This window comes from Pongo pygmaeus, chromosome 9 (genome assembly GCF_028885625.2).
Source record: "Pongo pygmaeus isolate AG05252 chromosome 9, NHGRI_mPonPyg2-v2.0_pri, whole genome shotgun sequence".
Lineage (NCBI taxonomy): Eukaryota > Metazoa > Chordata > Mammalia > Primates > Hominidae > Pongo > Pongo pygmaeus.
Window position 1 is genome coordinate 9112372 of NC_072382.2, and position 16703 is coordinate 9129074.

Genomic DNA, 16703 nt, shown 5'->3' on the forward strand with positions numbered 1-16703 from the left:
CGGGGGCGGGGCGACCCGGCTTCCGGGGCCTCGCGCGGCGACCGGGGAGTGGGAGCGGGGGCGGGGAAGGGGGGCGGGGAAGGGGTGTCGCCCGACCGCAGTGCCCGCTCGGTGCGCGCAGAGGCTAAGTGGAGAGAGGGCAACCAGCAACTTGGTGCCACCCTAGAGAGCGCTGCCCGGGCCGCCTCCCTTCCTGCCCGCAGCCCTGGGAGGTACGTACTGCTGGCCCCCTTTCACGGGCTGGGAAAACTGAGACCGAGAAAGGGGAAAGGACTTGCTCAGTCATACTGTGAATGTGGACGAAGACCAGCTCTCCTCAACTCCAAGGTGCAGCCACCCACGTCTTAACCAGAGCAGGAAGGCGTCACTAACCTCGGTGGCCCAACCTCAGAATCTGACTCTGCTGTCAAGTGGCAAGATAATCCCAAACCCCGACAAGTAGCTGGAGAATCACAACTGACTTCCAACCAAGTGTGACCTTGGGCAAAGCGCTAACACTCTGAGCCTCAGTTTCAACGTCTATTAAATGGGGATAATTGTAGTTCTGCCTTTTAGGGAATCACTGAGAGGATGAACCTCAGAAGGCATTTAGCAGAAAGCCTGGCTGATTTTGCCATGCCTTATTAAATGGGATGCGCTATAATGGATGGGGAAAACGTGTCATTTTTGTGTGTATGTTTACTCTCCCTCCCCAGGAAAGCCTGCCTGGAGCGTTAGCAGCTGTGAACCCCTAGATTAGAGCCCTTATCGCCTACCCACCCGCCCTGCATGGCAATGAGCCTCTGCAGGTGTCAGCTGCCCTGGGGCAACAGGTCAGTTTGCTCCCTCCCGCTGCTCTGCAAGGTGTGTGAATGGACAGGAGCCCGGTGCGTGACTGCTACTTGGTTTAACGGGATGTCTGAGTGCCAGGACTGCCATCTGGGCTGCATCTCCAGGAGGCAAATGGCTGCAGCAGGGCGCGGGGATGTGCTGTTCGTCCGCACACCTCGGTGTGCGGCTTCGCCTTTTTTCAAGAGGTTGTGGGGTGTCGTGTGCGCGTGTGGGGGGCTGAGTACCCACTGTCTCTGAACGTGCTGGCTTCTTCCGGTGGGCTTGACAACTGGGTTTGGTTCTCAGTCCCGGCGGTGTGGGTCCCCGGTTTCCTAAGAAGAAACCTTCCACAGATAACTCAAAGACTGCTAGTGCTGTGGGGAGAGCCGGCAGTCTTCATAGACTGAGAGGGGAATACGGGTCCCTGGAACCCCAATCAACCTTCACGGCCGCGGAGTCTCATGCCTGGCCTCCGGGAAGGCCCGAGGTGCCGCGACTTCACTCCCCTCTGCCGCCCCTCCCTCCCACCCGCGGGGCGTGAGGTCCCAGGCCGTTCCCGGAGGCGCCTCCCCCGCCCCCGCCGGGGCCCCTTGCTCCGCCGACTCCGGCCACCCATTTCCTGCGCCGCCTCAACCCCGCCCCGCGCGGGGTGGAAAGTTTCCCTCCTCAAGGTGGGCGGCTCCTTCTCCTTCCTTCCCGGCAGGCAGGGAAAGCCCGCAGCGAACTGGGAGGAGGGGCCGGGGGACTCGGAGGTCGCGGGCGAGAGAGGGGAAGTGACTCGACCGCAGTCACCCAGCGGCTGAGCCAGGCTCGGCCAGCCGGCAGCGCCCCCAGCCCCGCCCGGGCGGGACGGCAGGGCCTTCACTCGGGGGCGGGGAGGGGGGGGGGCGGGGGGGGGTAGGGCGCCACCTGCCGGCAGAGCGCGGGGCCGCACCTGCCAGAAACACCGCGGTCTTCCCGCCCCAGAGCCAGCCAGGCTGAGCACACAACTACGCCGAGTGTATTTATTTATTTACGCGCCCTGGAGACCGGCCCCTAAATTTAAATATCCAGCACGGGCCTTGGCCCTCTTGGCCGTGGGTGGGTATTGAGACGGGTCCTGGAGCCCTTCCAGGGCAGAGGAACCCAGAGCCCGGAGGTGGGATGCCCCTGAGCCAGCAGCTGCCGATAGCAACAAAAGGTGAGGAGGAGATGGGAGCCAGGCACTCATCCCAATCCGAGACGCCAAGCGGAAGGGAAGATGCTTCGGGCCCCACCGCAAGGCTGAGGGTTGGCCAAGCTAGGGGTGCACACATGTGGAAGAAGTGGAGGCCCAGTGCCGTGGGCAGAGGCTGTACCCTAGGTGCCCGCCCCAGTGCCAGCCAACCCAAGACAGGAGAAAGGGTTTGGCAGTTTCCCCTCTGAGGAATACATGCCTGGCCCTCCTGTGAGGTGAGGCGGTATGAGGGAAGGCGCAGGCTCCGCAGTCTGAGGGCTTGCCGGAGGGGGAGTTTCTGAACCTTTTGCATGGGTGCATGCCCCCTGTCCCCCAGCTCTTCAGAGGCTGATGTGGAAGGCATCCTGCAGCCACTGGTCACGGGCATTGTGCGTCTGGGGCACGGTAAGAGGTGGCGGGTCAGGAGGCAGGCTGGCATCGGGAGGCTCCTCGTCGTCAGACAGGCCCGCATCCGGTGGGTAGGAGCTGTCCGAATGGAGGGAGGATGACAGGTCCTGGCAGAAGCTCAGGTCTTGGCATAGGTGTTTGTAGTCCTGGATTGACTCGTACAGGCCCCACAGCTGGCACAACAGGGACATGTCCAACTGCCGCAGTCCCACCTGCAGACAACTGAGGGTGGGCTGGAGTTGGGGTCCAGGCCACCCCACCCCAGCCCCGCCCCGCCCCCTGGAATAGTGGGCCCCAGCCCATCTTCCCCGCACCTTCCTAAACAAAGTTTTTGTGGACATCAGGCACCACCTGCAAGCTATGCAACTTTAGTCATGACCCTCACCCAAAAAATGGGGTTACCCATTTAGCCAGATGAAGTAACGTCAGCAAAACATTTGAAAATACGGTAACTACTGCCATAATTGGTAACTATCACTAATTATTGTTACCATAACCCTTGCAACCCAACTGGTACCTGCAAGTCCTCTGAGATCCAGGCTGCCTACCCCGGTCCCCTGCGTTCCGCGTCAGCCCCCCGCCCAGCTGGCCCGGCGCCCACCCACTCACCATCTCCTTGCGCAGCGCAGCCAGCGCTGAATCGAGGTTGACAGGACGACGTGGGCCGGCTGCGGGTCCCGCGTTGGCGGCGCCGACGGCGTGGCGGGGCCCGTCCGGGGCGCGGGCGGCGCGGCTCAGCTCGTCGTGGATGCGGCTGCGCTGGCTGTAGACGCGCTCCAGCTCCCGCCACGAGCCCCCGCTCGCATTAAGGAGGCCGCTGAGGCCGCGCGGCAGCGGTGGGAGCCCCGCCAAGGCGCAGCCCGCCCCGCCCGGCGCCTCTGCCGAGGGCAGCCCGTTCATGGCCGGGGCCGGCGCGGACGGCGATGCCACCTCCTTCCCTCCAACGCTCCGCCCGGGCCGCCGCCCGCAGGCCCCGCACCCCGCGGCCCCGCCGGAGCCCAGCCGCCGCCCGCAGGCCTCGCTTTGTTCCTTCCCCAGCTCCTCAGACTCCGCCTCTGCCCCACCCCCTCCGCATGGGCCGGGCCTCTCTTAAAAAGGCAACGGCTGTGGGACCACGTCGCGCAAAGCTGAGAAAAGGCAACGGGGCATCCACTCACTCAAGGGGAGATGGAAAAATGCGGCAGAGGGGGGAAAAGGCCGAAGGGGGCAGGCGTGGTTTCTTCACGGTTCTTTTTGCTACCCCGTCTTCCCGCCGCGCCCCGCCCCCCCCCACACACACTGTTCTGCCCATTACCCTCCCAAGGAAAATGATCTAACAGTGGAGTCAGGAGACTGGCAAGTCCACACTTGGTGCCTAACGTGCCACCTGGCGCTGGGGTCACCACAAACTCCTGTCGGTGTCTGAGTACCTGGGGTGGGCATGAGATGGGATAGGCTGATAGGGTCAGGATGCTCAGGGGAAGGAGGGGAATCTATCAAGGGGATAGGAACCCAAATCCTCACTTCCAGGTGGGGAATGGACACCGGATGGCGGAAGAGGCTGCACAGGTGCTGCCAGAGACAAGGCTAGGGTCCACCCCTCTGGCTGCTACCTTTGAAAAGGCTATGGCTTCTTCCTTAGAAAAGGGGCATCACATAGTCCTCTACCTACTCCCTCATCCTGACTGGGGAAACTGAGAAGAAACAAGCTCAACTCATCTCAGGGCGTCAAGGAGAGCAGAGAGTGGAGAGGTGAGAGGCCAAAAGTTGGAAAAAGGTGAGTGGAGCTGGGGCTGGCATGCACACTCGGAACCAGGACAAGAACAAACCACACAGAGGAACAGCTGTTTTTCTAGAGGGTTTTTCTCAGGGGCTTCTCTTAGTGCTGCAGCTGCTGCAGGCTGCGCAGCGCCTCCGCACATGCGCGGATAAGGCCACACAGCTGGATGCTAGTCTCCAGGGAGGTGCTAGAGCCCAGTTCAGCAGAGGCCCAGGTCAGCTTCTGCAAGAGTGCTGTCTGTGTGCAGGCCATGACATCTGTATTTGGAGGTACAGCAGGAGCAGGTGGCCCCTGGGCTGCCTTGAGTCCTGCTGCAGCTCCCTCACAGTGCTCCGGACGAGGTACTGGGGGCTGGGATGCAGGTCGAGAGCCCAAGGGGAGCTCTGAGGCTGAGGCCAGCTGGTGCTCCCGAGCTTGGGAGAGGGCAGCCTGGGCATTCAGAGCTAAAAAGAGGAGAAAGTGGGTGGAATGGTCAGGATGCCTGGCCCACCTCAGCCCTGAGCCATCTCCTTTTCTGCTCTGCTCTTTCTGTGCTTGAGGTGTTTTCCCTGTCCCTCTATAAGGCAACTCATCCACTGTCTACTTTGTATCACATTTATGCCCTAGCTTCAATTCTCCATCAGTACTGGGCCTGATTGAGCTCAGACTCTCGTGCAGTGGCTGGCACACAGGAGGTGCTTGGTGCTCTTATTGAGTTAAGGGTCCTCTTTAGAGCCTAAAGGAGAAATAATTTTGCCTCTACCCCACCCAGAGACTCCACTGTCACCTCTCAGGCCTACTGTTCTCGGGCCTCTATCACCACTTAACCACGCTTCCCCCCTAAGCATATCCGGCCCCTCTTCCGGATTATTTTTTACCCTTACCGGGGTTATCTTTATCCACGTCTGAGTCGAGTTCCTGACAAGCCACGCAGTAGATTTTCCGCTGTTTGTCTTGGAGGAGGATCGTCTACGGACCAAAAAGCACACGGGGCCGAAATGAGACGCCGGCAATGGGGTCCAGAGGGGAGGGCCAAGGAAGGGGCTGAGTGGCCTGGCCCGCGGACCCATCCCCGGTCACTCGCCCGAGTCTCGCCTCACCCCGCAGTCCGCACACGTCTCGCCCAGCATGCGGTAACCGCGCAGCAGATAATCTCCCATGAGCCGGGAGATGCGATCTTGCCGCTCCCGTCGCGCCTGCAGCACCTTCGTCTCCGCCTCAGTCGGGGGCTCCCAGGAGAAGTCGTCGACTTCTGGGGAAGAGAGGCATAGGGACTGGGTGTCTTGCCGGAGCGGGCTGCCTCCCGTACCTCATAGACACAAGCCCCTGCCGCCCAAGTCCTCACCAGCTCCGTTCAGGGCCATGTTGCCGTTGTCACCGCCGGGCTCACAGGAAGTGACGTCAAAGCGGAGCGCCCTCCGCTGCGGCTCCGCCCCTTCCACAGCGGCCGCGGATCAGGGCGGACATGACGCCTTAGCGTGGTCGTCAGACCTCGCTGTGCCCGGAGTGGGGTGTGTCGGCTGCTACGGAGAACCTGCTCGGGGGACGCGTCCGTCAGCCGGAATCCAGGGGACAGAAGCTTCCGACGCGCGAGGCCTCGGGAGGAGCGTCTCCGTGGTAACTCTGCTCCAGTCGCAAGACCTGGAAGTGGCCCCAGGGGGTCGCCCTTACTGTCCGTCGTGGATGAATGGGACCACTTGGCTTCAGAAATCCCCGCTGGCCTCCGCCTCCCCTGGGGTTTCCCTTTCGGCGCAGGCTGGGCAGCGGCGTCATCACAGCCATCGCCACCCCAGTAATCACAGCGAGCGGCCCTTTGCGCACGCGTGAGCCTCTTCAGGCCTCAGTACTTCTCACTTCGCCCGGCAAGGCTGGCCAGGAGGGGAGCATTCTCGCTTTCCGCCTATTTCAAGACCCCTCCCCTTCTGCATGCTCGGTGTCCCAGTCTGTCTCCCCGCTGCCTGGGACTGAAGCAAAGTCCGCCCCGAAGCCGACCGTTCTTTGAAGCTGAAATCCTCAAAAAGCCTGCGGACTGAATAGCGCTGTACTGGGCACGCTCATTGCGCTTCCAGCCGCCCTTGGATGCTGCGTGCTGGGCCTGGTCGGGTTGGGGCCTTCCTACATACTCTTGGGACCATTAGGCTCTTCTTGGGTGAGTTGCAAGTTAAAATTACCAGGGCTCTGTGAACATGGACCTTGGTGCTTTTTTTTCTCTCTCCCTCTTCCGTGTTCTTTTTCAAACGCATCCTCTCCCTTATTAGATTCAGAGAAGCCAGACAGGGCAGGCAGGGGTCCTCAGATGTGCAGTCTGCAGGGCCTGAGGTTGTACACCAGGGCAGTGGAAAAGCAGCTAGGACTTGGACTTTCATAGTTACATCGACATTCTCCTCTTCCGGATGGCACATGCCCCCTCAATCTGACCTGAAGTCCCTTCCTTCTGCCCCCTCTTCCTTCCACGTAGAACCCCTGGAACTGTCATTCTTGCTGCCTCCTGCTTACCTAGAGAGCCCTGTGTCCCTTTCACATCTCCATCTACCAGTCAGGCTCTTGGGCAGCAGCGTACCTGACTTAGGGCCTGTACCACAAGTCATTTCTATCAGGCTGACTAGAGCCACCGTTTTTTGTGTGTTTTGTTTTGTTTGTATTTTTTGTAGAGATGGGGTTTCGCCATGTTGCCCAGGCTGGTCTCCAACTCCTAGACTCAAGTGATCCTCACACCTCAGCCTCCCAAAGTGCTGGGATTACAGCGAAGAGCCACGGCACCTAGCCTTAGGCTGACTAGAGGAACTGTCTCTGAACCATCTCTTGGACTCCAGCCTGTATGCACAGATCCCCAGGTTATTACCGTCTCCAGCTCCCAGCCCTACCCTGAATTCCTCAGTGCGCTGACTATGTCACCATCATGGCCAATATCCACTCAACTGTCTATTCTGCCTCGCACCTACAAAGACCCTTACATGAGTCCTCTCACCTCATCTCTCCAGTTTACTCCTGGTGACAACCTTATATATCCCCCATATAAGCAGGAAACTGAATAATTCTTTTAAAATACAGTGTCGTTCTTGTACTAAAAACCATCTGGCAGCCGGACACGGTGGCTCACGCCTGTAACCCCAGCACATTGGGAGGCCGAGGCAGGCAGATCTCCTGAGTTCAGGAGTTCAAGACCAGCCTGGCCAACATAGTGAAACCCCTTCTTTACTAAAAATACAAAAATTAGCCAGGCGTGGTGGTGGGCGCCTGTAATCCCAGCTACTCGGGAGGCTGAACCAGGAGAATGGCTTGAACCGGGAGGCAGAAGTTGCAGTGAGCCAAGATCACACCACCGCACTCCAGCCTGGGCGACAGAGTGAGACTCTATCTAAAAAAAAAAAAAAAAAAAAAAAAAAAAAAAACCCATTTGGCATCTCCCCATCACACTTAGACAAAAATCCAAAGTCCTTGTTATGGTCTCCAAGGTCCTATAAATCTGGTCCTTGACCCCCCACATCCAGACAACACATATAGAGATGCACACACATCTCCCATCCTCCCTGCATCCCTCTTCTCCCACTGCTGAAGAGGACTCTTGTCCCTTTTCTCCTCTCAGGGCCCCTCACCATCTTAAGTTCCACTATAGGGTGGACAAGACACGGAACTGGAATGAGGCAGGCCTGGGTTTGATCCTGGATCTGCTATTTACTGTATCACCTGGAGTCATTTACTTCATCGCTCTGGACTTCAATTTCTTATCTGTAAAACAGGGCCAGTAGACCAGGTGCGGTGGCTCACACCTATAATCCCAGCACTCTGGGAGGACATGCAGGAGGATTGCTTGAGACCAGCCTGGACAGCATAGTAAGAACCCATCTCTAAAAAAAATATGTATTTTTTAAATTAGCTGGTGCAGTAGCATGCACTTGTAGTCCCAGCTACTCAGGAGGCTGAGTGGGAGGATTGCTCCCAGCCCAGGAGATCCAGGCTGCAGTGGGCCATGATCAGGCTTCTGCATTGCAACCTGGGTGACAGAGCGAGACCCTGACTCAAAATAAAAATGGGGCCACTTATGCCTATTTGTTGCTTGTTTGTTTTTTGAGATGGAGTCTCTGTCACCCAACCTGGAGTGAAGTGGCGTGATCTCGGCTCACTGCCACTTCCACCTTCCAGGTTCAAGCGATTCTTGTGCCTCACCCACTGGAGTGGGATTACAGGCATGCGCCACCACACCTGGCTAATTTTTTTTTTTTTTTTTTTGAGACAGAGTCTTGCTCTGTTGCCCAGGCTGGAGTGCCATAGTGCGATCTCGGCTCACTGCAAGCTCTGCCTCCCGGGTTCACGCCATTCTCCTGCCTCAGCCTCCCGAGTAGCTGGGACTACAGGCGCCTGCCACCACGCCCGATTAATTTTTTTTGCATTTTTAGTAGAGACAGGGTTTCACCGTGTTAGCCAGGATGGTCTCCATCTCCTGACCTCGTGATCCGCCCGTCTCGGCCTCCCAAAGTGCTGGGATTACAGGCATGAGCCACTGCGCCCAGCCAATTTTTTTTATTTTTATTTTTAGTAGAGACGGGGTTTCACCATGTTGGCCAGACTGGTCTCAAGCTCCCGACTTCAGGTGATCTGCCCGCCTCAGCCTCCCAAAGTGGTAGGATTACAGGCGTGAGCCACCGCACCAGCTTCAAAGATGTTTATCTAGGGAACAGCCATGGAAGATGGAGATAGTGTCTCCCTCCAGAGCAAAGGACAGCCATGCTTACTGGCTTTGAGTTTCCTAAGCTTAGGGTCCTCTTCCACAATGTAATTCACTCTGTGTGCCCGCACTTGCCTGAGCCCATCAGCATCACCCGCATGGGACTTAGGATCAAAAGGAACTAACGGAAATATGCTGGTGCTCATGCTGTTTGCTGCACAGCGATCAAGTCCTTTGTCTCTGACCCAGGACTCTCCTGTATTCTGCCAGCATCCTTGAACCTGATGGGCTACCTTGGTAGCTTGCAAGTGGGTAAGATCTCAGATGCTTCACAGTCCTTGACATAGAAGGTGCTCACAGGTGTTGGTGGTAAAACCTATTCGCAGCAGTCACAGTGGACAGGCCAGTGTCTGTGGAGCAGCGGGCTTGGGCTCTTTCACACCCTTCCTTTGCCGACAATGTATCACACCTTCAGCCAGGCACGGTGGCTCACAACTTTAATCCCAGCACTTTGGGAGGTCAAGACGGGCAGATCACTTGAGGTCAGGAGTTTGAGACCAGCCTGGCCAACATGGTGAAACCCGTCTCTACTAAAAATACAAAAACTAGCTGGGCATGGTGGTACGAGCCTGTAGTTCCAGCTACTCGTGAGGCTGAGACAGGAGAATTGCTTGAACTGGGAGGCGGAGGTTGCAGTGAGTCGAGATCCTGCCACTGCACTCCAGCCTGGGCAACAGAGCATGGAGTCAGGGAAGAGAAAGGAGGGAAAGGGGGAGGGGGAGGGGGAGGGAAGGGAATCACAGTTTCATGTGAGCCAGTCCAAATTGGTCCCTCCTTGTGGCACCGATGACATGGCTGTAGTTAGGCTCTTTTCTGGGTGATAGAGCACACCACAGCAGCTCAGTCATGCACAGCTCAATTACAGCTCCCCCTGGGCTGGCTGATTTGGTGGGGATGGTTCACATGGCAACAAGTGGCCTATGCCATGTTGCTGTGCCTCTGAAAAACGTTAACTCACATCATTTGTATTTTCACACAGGCACTGAAAAGGGGTCAGCTATTCTTTTTTTTTTTTTTTTTTTTTTTTTTGGTGTTCACTGCAATATGAATCACCTTGACATTTCTGTGAAACAGGAAGTGGCTGGATGATACAACAATAAAAATAATCACACTCAACTTGGTGTGTGTGTTTTCTTTGGGCCAGGCACTGTGTTAAGAGCTCTTTATGAAGTATTTCACTTATTCCTTAGGACAACACTGGCAGCTAGGTCTTATCATCATTCCCAATTTGCAAATGAGGAGGCTGAGTCCTGGAGTAGTAAGAGATGTATCCACAGTCACCCAGTTGGGAGTGGCAGGGCTGGGGCTCCCGGCTGGCAGCTAGTGCACCTCTTGAGCCTGAGCTCTTACCAGTAGATTTCTCCTGAGCTCAAAAGGCGGGGAAGAGTGGCAGGGCAGAAGGGCCCCCTGATTTATCAAGCGTGAAGGTAGTTTCATTTCATTTCCAATCCCAACTCTCAGTGTCCATTGTTTTACTACCCACAGTAAGTGGCACATTAGAGGGGTTTAATAGCCACTTTCAGTAAAGTGTCTTTGGAGAGAAATGCTTTAGGGCAACCTTGTCCCCTCCAGGCCTTCATCACTTCCATCCCTCATCTTTAAAACTGATGAGCAAGGCCAGGCGCAGTGGTTCATGCCTGTAATCCCACATTTTGGGGAGGCCGAGGCGGGCAGATCACCTGAGGCCAGGAGTTCGAGATCAGTCTGACCAACATGGTGAAACCCCATCTCTACTAAAAATACAAAAATTAGTTGGGAGTGGTGGTGGTTGCTGCCTATAATCCCAGCTACTCAGGAAACCGTGACACAAGAATCGATTGAACCCAGGAAGTGGAGGTTGCAGTGAGCTGAGATTGTGCCACTGCACTCCAGCCTGGCAACAGAGTGAGACTGTCTCAAAAAAAAAACTGATGCGTGTGACCCCCTTCCCTTCTACCCACCCACCCCCTCGCTAAGAGCCATTTCTTTCTTCAGAGCCTAGAAGCTTCCCAAAGACATTCAGAACTCAGAGGGACAACACATGGAGGCGGCACAGCACCTGACACACAGTCAGCCCTCATGGCACGGTGGCTCCCCACCAGCAGCCCGTCTCTCGCCACCCTGCCCATCTTGGCTTGCAGATCCAGACAATGATGAAAAGGTCTCACATATCCTGAGTGCTTACTATGTGGCAGGCATCTGCTAAGGGCTTCATAAGTATCAGCCGACTGATTCCCTGCTTATTTTTATTTTTATTTTTGAGACAGAGTCTCGTTCTGTCGCCCAGGCTGGAGTGCAGTGGCACGATCTCGGTTCACTGCAACCTCTACCTCCTGAGTAGCTGGGATTACAGGCGTGCACCACCACATCCAGCTAATTTTTGTATTTTTGGCAGATGGAGTTTCACCATGTTGGCCAGGCTAGTCTCGAACTCCTGACCTCAAGTGATCCACCCACCTCAGCCTCCCAAAGTGCTGGGATTACAGGTGTGAGCTACCACACCCGGACTTCCCTGTTAATTTTTTTTTTTTTTTTTTTTGGTGGGGGGGACAGGGTCTTGCTCTGTTGCCAGGCTGGAGTGCAGTGGCGCAATCTCGGCTCACTGCAACCTCTGCCTCCCGGGTTCAAGCGATTCTCCTGCCTCAGCCTCCTGAGGACTAAGACGCGCACCACCACGTCCGGCTAATTTTTGCATTTTTAGTAGAGATGGAGTTTCACCATGTTGGCCAGGATGGTCTCAATCTCCTGACCTTGTGATCCATCCGCCTCGGCCTCCCAAAGTGCTGGGGTTACAGGCGTGAGCCACCGTGCCCGGCCAATTTTCAATTTTTTTTTTTTTTTTTTTTGAGACAGAGTCCCACTCTGTCACCCAGGCTGGAGTACAGTGGCGTCATCTCGGCTCACTGCAGCCTCTGCCTCCTGGGTTCAAGCGATTCTTGTGCCTCAGCCTCCCAAGCAGCTGGAATACAGGTGTGCGCTACCACACCCAGCTAATGTTTTGTATTTTTAGCAGAGACAGGGTTTCGCCATGTTGGCCAGGCCGGTCTCGAACTCCTGGCCTCAAGCAATCTGCTCGCCTCGGTCTCCCAAAGTGCTAAGATTACAGGCATGAGCCACTGAGACTGGCCTCATTCCATGTTTAAAAATGAGGAAAGCCAGGTGCAGGGTTGTGTGCCTGTAATCTCAGCTACTCAGGAGGCTGAGCGGGGAGGATCACTTAAGGCCAACAGTTTGACTCTATATTGACTGGGCAATATAGAGAGACTGTCTCTAAAAAAAAGGAAGGGTAGGGGGTCGAGGACTGAGGCATAGGGAAGTTGAAGAATTTTCCCAATTCACTTAGCTGGTGCATGACACAGCCAGTATGATCTAATGCTAGAAAACAACCACTGCAATGCTGCCTCCTGAGACAGAACTTTCATCATGCAGCTGCTGTCACCCTGTCCAGCCAATCCCTTAACATGGCATCAGGAGCCCTGAGTTCAGGTTCTGGCTCTGCTGATGGCTGGCTGTGTAACCTTAGTCAAGTCCCATATCTTCTCTGGGCTTCAAGAACCCAGGAACCTCAAGAACATTTGAGCAGCCCAAACATTCCCTGGGCCTGGGTCCTATTCCTCCTCCTTGTCCCATTCCAGCAAAGCCCCTCATTGCCCTCAGGGTCCTACCCACCTATCTTCAGGACATTTGTGAACAAATGTCAGGGCTCCTGATGCCTTCAGGACACCTCCCATTCCTCTCCCCAGGATCATTGTATATACAGGTTCTGGGTCAGGCAGGCTTGGGTTCAATCACCAGGTAACCTGAGTCTAGTTGGTTTGTTTGTTTGTTTTTGTTTTTTGGGACAGAGTCTCGCTCTGTCACCCAGGCTGGAGTGCAGTGGTGCTATCTCGGCTCACTGCAAGCTCCGCCTCCCGGGTTCATGCCATTCTCCTGCCTCAGCCTCCCGAGTAGCTGGGACTACAGGCGCCCGCCAACATGCCCGGCTAATTTTTTTGTATTTTTTTTTTAGTAGAGACGGGGTTTCACCGTGTGAACCAGGATGGTCTCGATCTCCTGACCTCGTGATTCGCCTGCCTCAGCCTCCCAAAGTGCTAGGATTACAGGCGTGAGCCACCGCGCCCAGCTGAGTCTAGTTGTTTCATCTTTCAGAGTCTTGGTTTCCCCTTTGCAGGGTCACTGGGAGGATGATGTGACCCCACAGTGTAAAGTGCATGGTAGATGGCAGGCACTCTCATGGCCTCTCTGTGCAGTCAATCAACAAACTTCAGCACCCTCTCTGTGCCAAGCCTTGTTCTGGGATCTGGAGACAAGGTTGACCCTCCCTGAGAGGGTGGTAAGATGGACAATAAGCAAGTCAACAAATCCACAAAGAAGAATGCTTCAGATTTTGTGGAATACCAGGGAAAAACACAGGTGATACGACCCAGAGGGCTAGGGATGGCTATTTCATTTTTTTTAAATTTTTAAATTTTTATTTTATTTATGTTTGAGACACAGTCTCGCTCTGTCACTGAGGCAGGAGTGCAGTGGTGTGATCTCAGCTCACTGCAGCCTCCGCCTCCCGGGTGCAAGTGATTCTCCTGCCTCAGCCTCCCAAGTAGCTGGGATTACAGGCGCCCGCCACCAAGCCCGGCTAATTTTTGTATTTTTAGTAGAGATAGGTTTTCACCATGTTCACCAGGCTGGTCTCAAACGCCTGACCTCAACTGATCTGCCCATCTAGGCCTCCCAAAGTGCTGGGATTACAGGCGTGAGCCACCACGCCTGGCCAAGGGATGGCTGTTTTAGAGAAAAGCATCTGCAGGAACCCTGACATGACGACCATGAAGTTGGCAGAAGAGCATCTCCAGACAGAGGAATGAGCTCAGCCACTCTGAGGCACAGTGGACCTGACAGGCTCGGGTAAGCAAGGGAAATCACTGGAGGTATTTTAAGGAGGAGAGTCGTGGTGGAATTAGGTTTTCAAAGGTGACTCCGGCACCAGGAGGAGGAGGGACCAGGTGATGCAGAGTAGCAGTGGGAAGACCTGTTATTGCCAGGAATGATCTGAAGTAATCAGGAAGATCATGGTCTCCTTGGACTTACAAGAGAATGTACATCATGGAGGAATAAAAGTGTGCTGGCAGCCGGGCGTGGTAGCTCATGCCTGTAATCCCAGCACTTTGGGAGGCCAAGGCAGGTGGCTCACTTGAGGTCAGGAGTTTGAGTCCAGTCTGGCCAACATAGTGAAACCCCGTCTCCACTAAAAATACAAAAGAATTTAGCCAGATGTGGTGGCATAAGCCTGTAGTCCCAGCTGATTGGGGATGCTGAGGTATGAGAATCGCTTGAACCCGGGAGATGAAGTTTGCAGAGTGGAGCCGAGATCGTACCACTGCACTCCAGCAGAGCAAGAGCTTGTCTCCAAAAAAATCCAAAAAAACCCCCAAAAATCCTAAAGTTAGCGAAGCATGGTTGTGCACCTATGGTTCCACCTACTGAGGCGGTGGTGGGAGGGGGGGTTTAGGTGGGAGGATCCCTTGAGGCTGCTTAAGATATGTTGAGGCTGCAGTGAGCCAAGATCATGTCACTGCACTCCAGCCCGGGCACAGAGTGAGACCCTGTCTCAAAAAAAAAAAAAAAAAAAAAAAAAAAAAAAGTGTGCTGGCAGTTTCTAGGCAAATGAGGTGCCACATGTAGTGATGAGGTTAGAAAAGATGTTCAGGCCAAAGAGACCATGTGTGTTGGGCTTTGTCAGCTTGCCCTGCAGACCCCTTTTGCATTCCTGACCTCCCTGCTATGCCAGGAAGCTAAGCTCCACCTGCTGTACCCCCAGGCCCCTCAGCCCACAGGCTTTCCTCTGGGTTCAGCCCACGGTTGGCCCAGCTGGAGACCCGTGGCTAGAAAGAGATTAGGGTGATATTTGTTCCCCCAGCGCCCTCCCTGCAGGCTGCAGAGGGCCAGGGGCTGCTGCTCTGCTTCAGGCCACACCTCTCAGGCACCCTCCCTGGTTATGCCAGTGGAGCAATGTGCACTGGAGTGATGTCCCTCTGTTGCTAGCCCCAGTGGTTTCAGCTATTTCCTGCGGAGGCCCTGAGAGCTGAAGGAATTTGGTTGGGTATCATTTGAGTTGGGCATCATTACTGGGCTGGACACTTTCATTGATCCCTCTCACTGAGTCCCCTCATCATGCCCTGACGAAGGGCTGTCAGCCCCCCAATCTTCCAGCAGCAGCTTTAGACACCGAGGGCCGCACCCTCCTCCTGGCTCTTCCCCACCACACTCCTGGTTTTCCTCTCTGCTCCCTCCAGCTGCTCTTTCTGGTCTTTCGCCTGACTCCGCCTCCTCTCCCTGCCTGACTCCACCTCCTCTACCTGACCTGGGAATGGTGATCTCCCCAGGGCACCCTGGGCTCTCTTCTCTCCATAGTAAGCCCACCCTTTCCCGCTGTCGTAGATGCCCCCCGTATAACCCCAAGCCTCTGTCTCCAGGCCAGACATCCTGTCTGAGCTGCAGACTCCTGGGTTCGGGCGCCTCCACTTGGATGACTCACAAGCATCTCAAACTCAGCAGGACCAGAACAGAGCTGTGGACCCTGCCCCATGTTTCCAGCTCCTCTGCCTCCCCTCTTCTTCGCCCATCCAGAGATCAGGCCAGGAACCTGGGGGCCATTCATGCCACCTACCTCTCCAGCACCCCCACTTCACCCAGTCTCTACATCTCCCCTCCCAAATACATCTCTCCCGGGGCCAAGTGAGATCTCTCTCCTGGGATGAAGGCAGGGTGCCCGCTCTTGCCCTGACACAGTCCCACTGCAATGAGAATAAAAGCAAATTCCTCACCATGGCTGGCCCCTCCCACCACCACTACACCTTCGGCTCTCCCTTTCCACCACACCCTGTTGTTCCACTGGCCTTCCCTCAGTTCTCTGGATAGCCTCCCCCTGCAGCCTCCCCTGAGGTCAGATGCCCACAGGTGTGACTCACACCTACTCATCTTCCAGCTTCCAGTGGAAGACTCTCTTTGTCTCCCAGGTCCCAGCCCTCTCCTGTCCTGCTTCCCTGCCCTTCTCTGTCACGGTACCAGCCTCTGTTGTAGCCACAGTTCTGTGTGAATTGATCTGGCACATAACCAGCTCCCCTAGCACAGCAGCTCCAGGAAGGCAGGACTGGTTCTATTTGTGGCCAAGAGCTTAGGACCTGGTGGAGTCTCAGTTTGTTGAGTGAATTTTTTACATTTATCTTTTAATGTTTAATTTTTTATTACCAGTAGTTGAACATAGATGTTGAGTGAATAGATCCCCATCTCACAAGCAAGGAAACTGGGGCTCAGAGACAGTAAGAATCCAACCCTGGACTGTTTGACTGTGCTGTGTGCTCCATGGTGAGCCACAGCCAGCTCTAGGCAGGGTCAGGACAGGTTCAGATGAGTGTTAGGAAAAAATGAGTATACAATGCTCAGCCCTGTGCCTGGCAGGTGGTCAGCACCTAGCGTTATTCCCTGCCTCAGTGTGGACCAGGGCCCCAAGCAGGGGCTTGCCCCTCACACCCTGTCCTGGATTCCGGCAGCAGGGATCCCTGGGGACATGTGATTGTCCCTCCCAGCCCTGCACCGCCAAGCTGTACTTACTAAGCGTCCCCCTAAAGCTACCCACATGAACTTACGCTCAGAGTAAAAACAGAGTTCCTTGGACAGGTGTGCCTGAAAGTGAGTCCCTGAACCTCCTCTCCCCAATTAGACTGCTGCCCCGGGTGCTGTCCGGGAGAGGGTCTGGTGCCGCCCTGACTTGGCAGAGCTTTTCCTGGATGTGCCCTAGCCGTCCCCACCTCCTGCTGAGTTCTGTGAGTCAGAGACTGAACCCTGGGGTC

The 16703-nt window shown here is 55.6% G+C and overlaps 2 protein-coding genes across 3 annotated transcripts; both read right to left on the minus strand.

Moving 5' to 3' along the window:
• Positions 1 to 1800: 1800 nt before the first annotated feature.
• FAM89B (family with sequence similarity 89 member B) lies at positions 1801 to 5120 on the minus strand. Of its 2 annotated transcripts, none has more exons than XM_054440688.2 (3): positions 5036 to 5120; positions 3023 to 3540; positions 1801 to 2625 (listed from the first exon to the last, which is right to left on the minus strand). In XM_054440688.2, the coding sequence occupies exons 2-3, from the start codon at positions 3311 to 3313 to the stop codon at positions 2347 to 2349; spliced, it is 570 nt and encodes a 189-aa protein (XP_054296663.2). In that variant the 5' UTR covers positions 3314 to 3540; positions 5036 to 5120; the 3' UTR covers positions 1801 to 2346. The 2 variants fall into 2 exon arrangements, with proteins under 2 accessions (XP_054296663.2, XP_054296664.2); XM_054440689.2 differs by having other exon boundaries at positions 1801 to 2635.
• On the minus strand, positions 4238 to 5617 carry ZNRD2 (zinc ribbon domain containing 2). Its single transcript, XM_054440687.2, has 4 exons — positions 5497 to 5617; positions 5252 to 5403; positions 5036 to 5120; positions 4238 to 4615 (listed from the first exon to the last, which is right to left on the minus strand). The coding sequence occupies exons 1-4, from the start codon at positions 5513 to 5515 to the stop codon at positions 4272 to 4274; spliced, it is 600 nt and encodes a 199-aa protein (XP_054296662.1). The 5' UTR covers positions 5516 to 5617; the 3' UTR covers positions 4238 to 4271.
• Positions 5618 to 16703: the final 11086 nt, after the last annotated feature.

What these genes read in the sequence shown, in the direction of transcription:
- FAM89B (XM_054440688.2), bottom strand. Translation starts at nt 3,313, where the DNA reads ATGAACGGGCTGCCCTCGGCAGAGGCGCCGGGCGGGGCGGGCTGCGCC. An exon ending in CTGCGCTGCGCAAGGAGATG is followed by an intron (nt 2,626 to 3,022) that starts GTGAGTGGGTGG and finishes AGTTGTCTGCAG; the next exon opens with GTGGGACTGCGGCAGTTGGA.
- ZNRD2 (XM_054440687.2), bottom strand. An exon ending in AGACGTGTGCGGACTGCGGG is followed by an intron (nt 5,121 to 5,251) that starts GTGAGGCGAGAC and finishes TTTGGTCCGTAG; the next exon opens with ACGATCCTCCTCCAAGACAA. An exon ending in CGTGGATAAAGATAACCCCG is followed by an intron (nt 4,616 to 5,035) that starts GTAAGGGTAAAA and finishes TCCTCTTTTTAG; the next exon opens with CTCTGAATGCCCAGGCTGCC.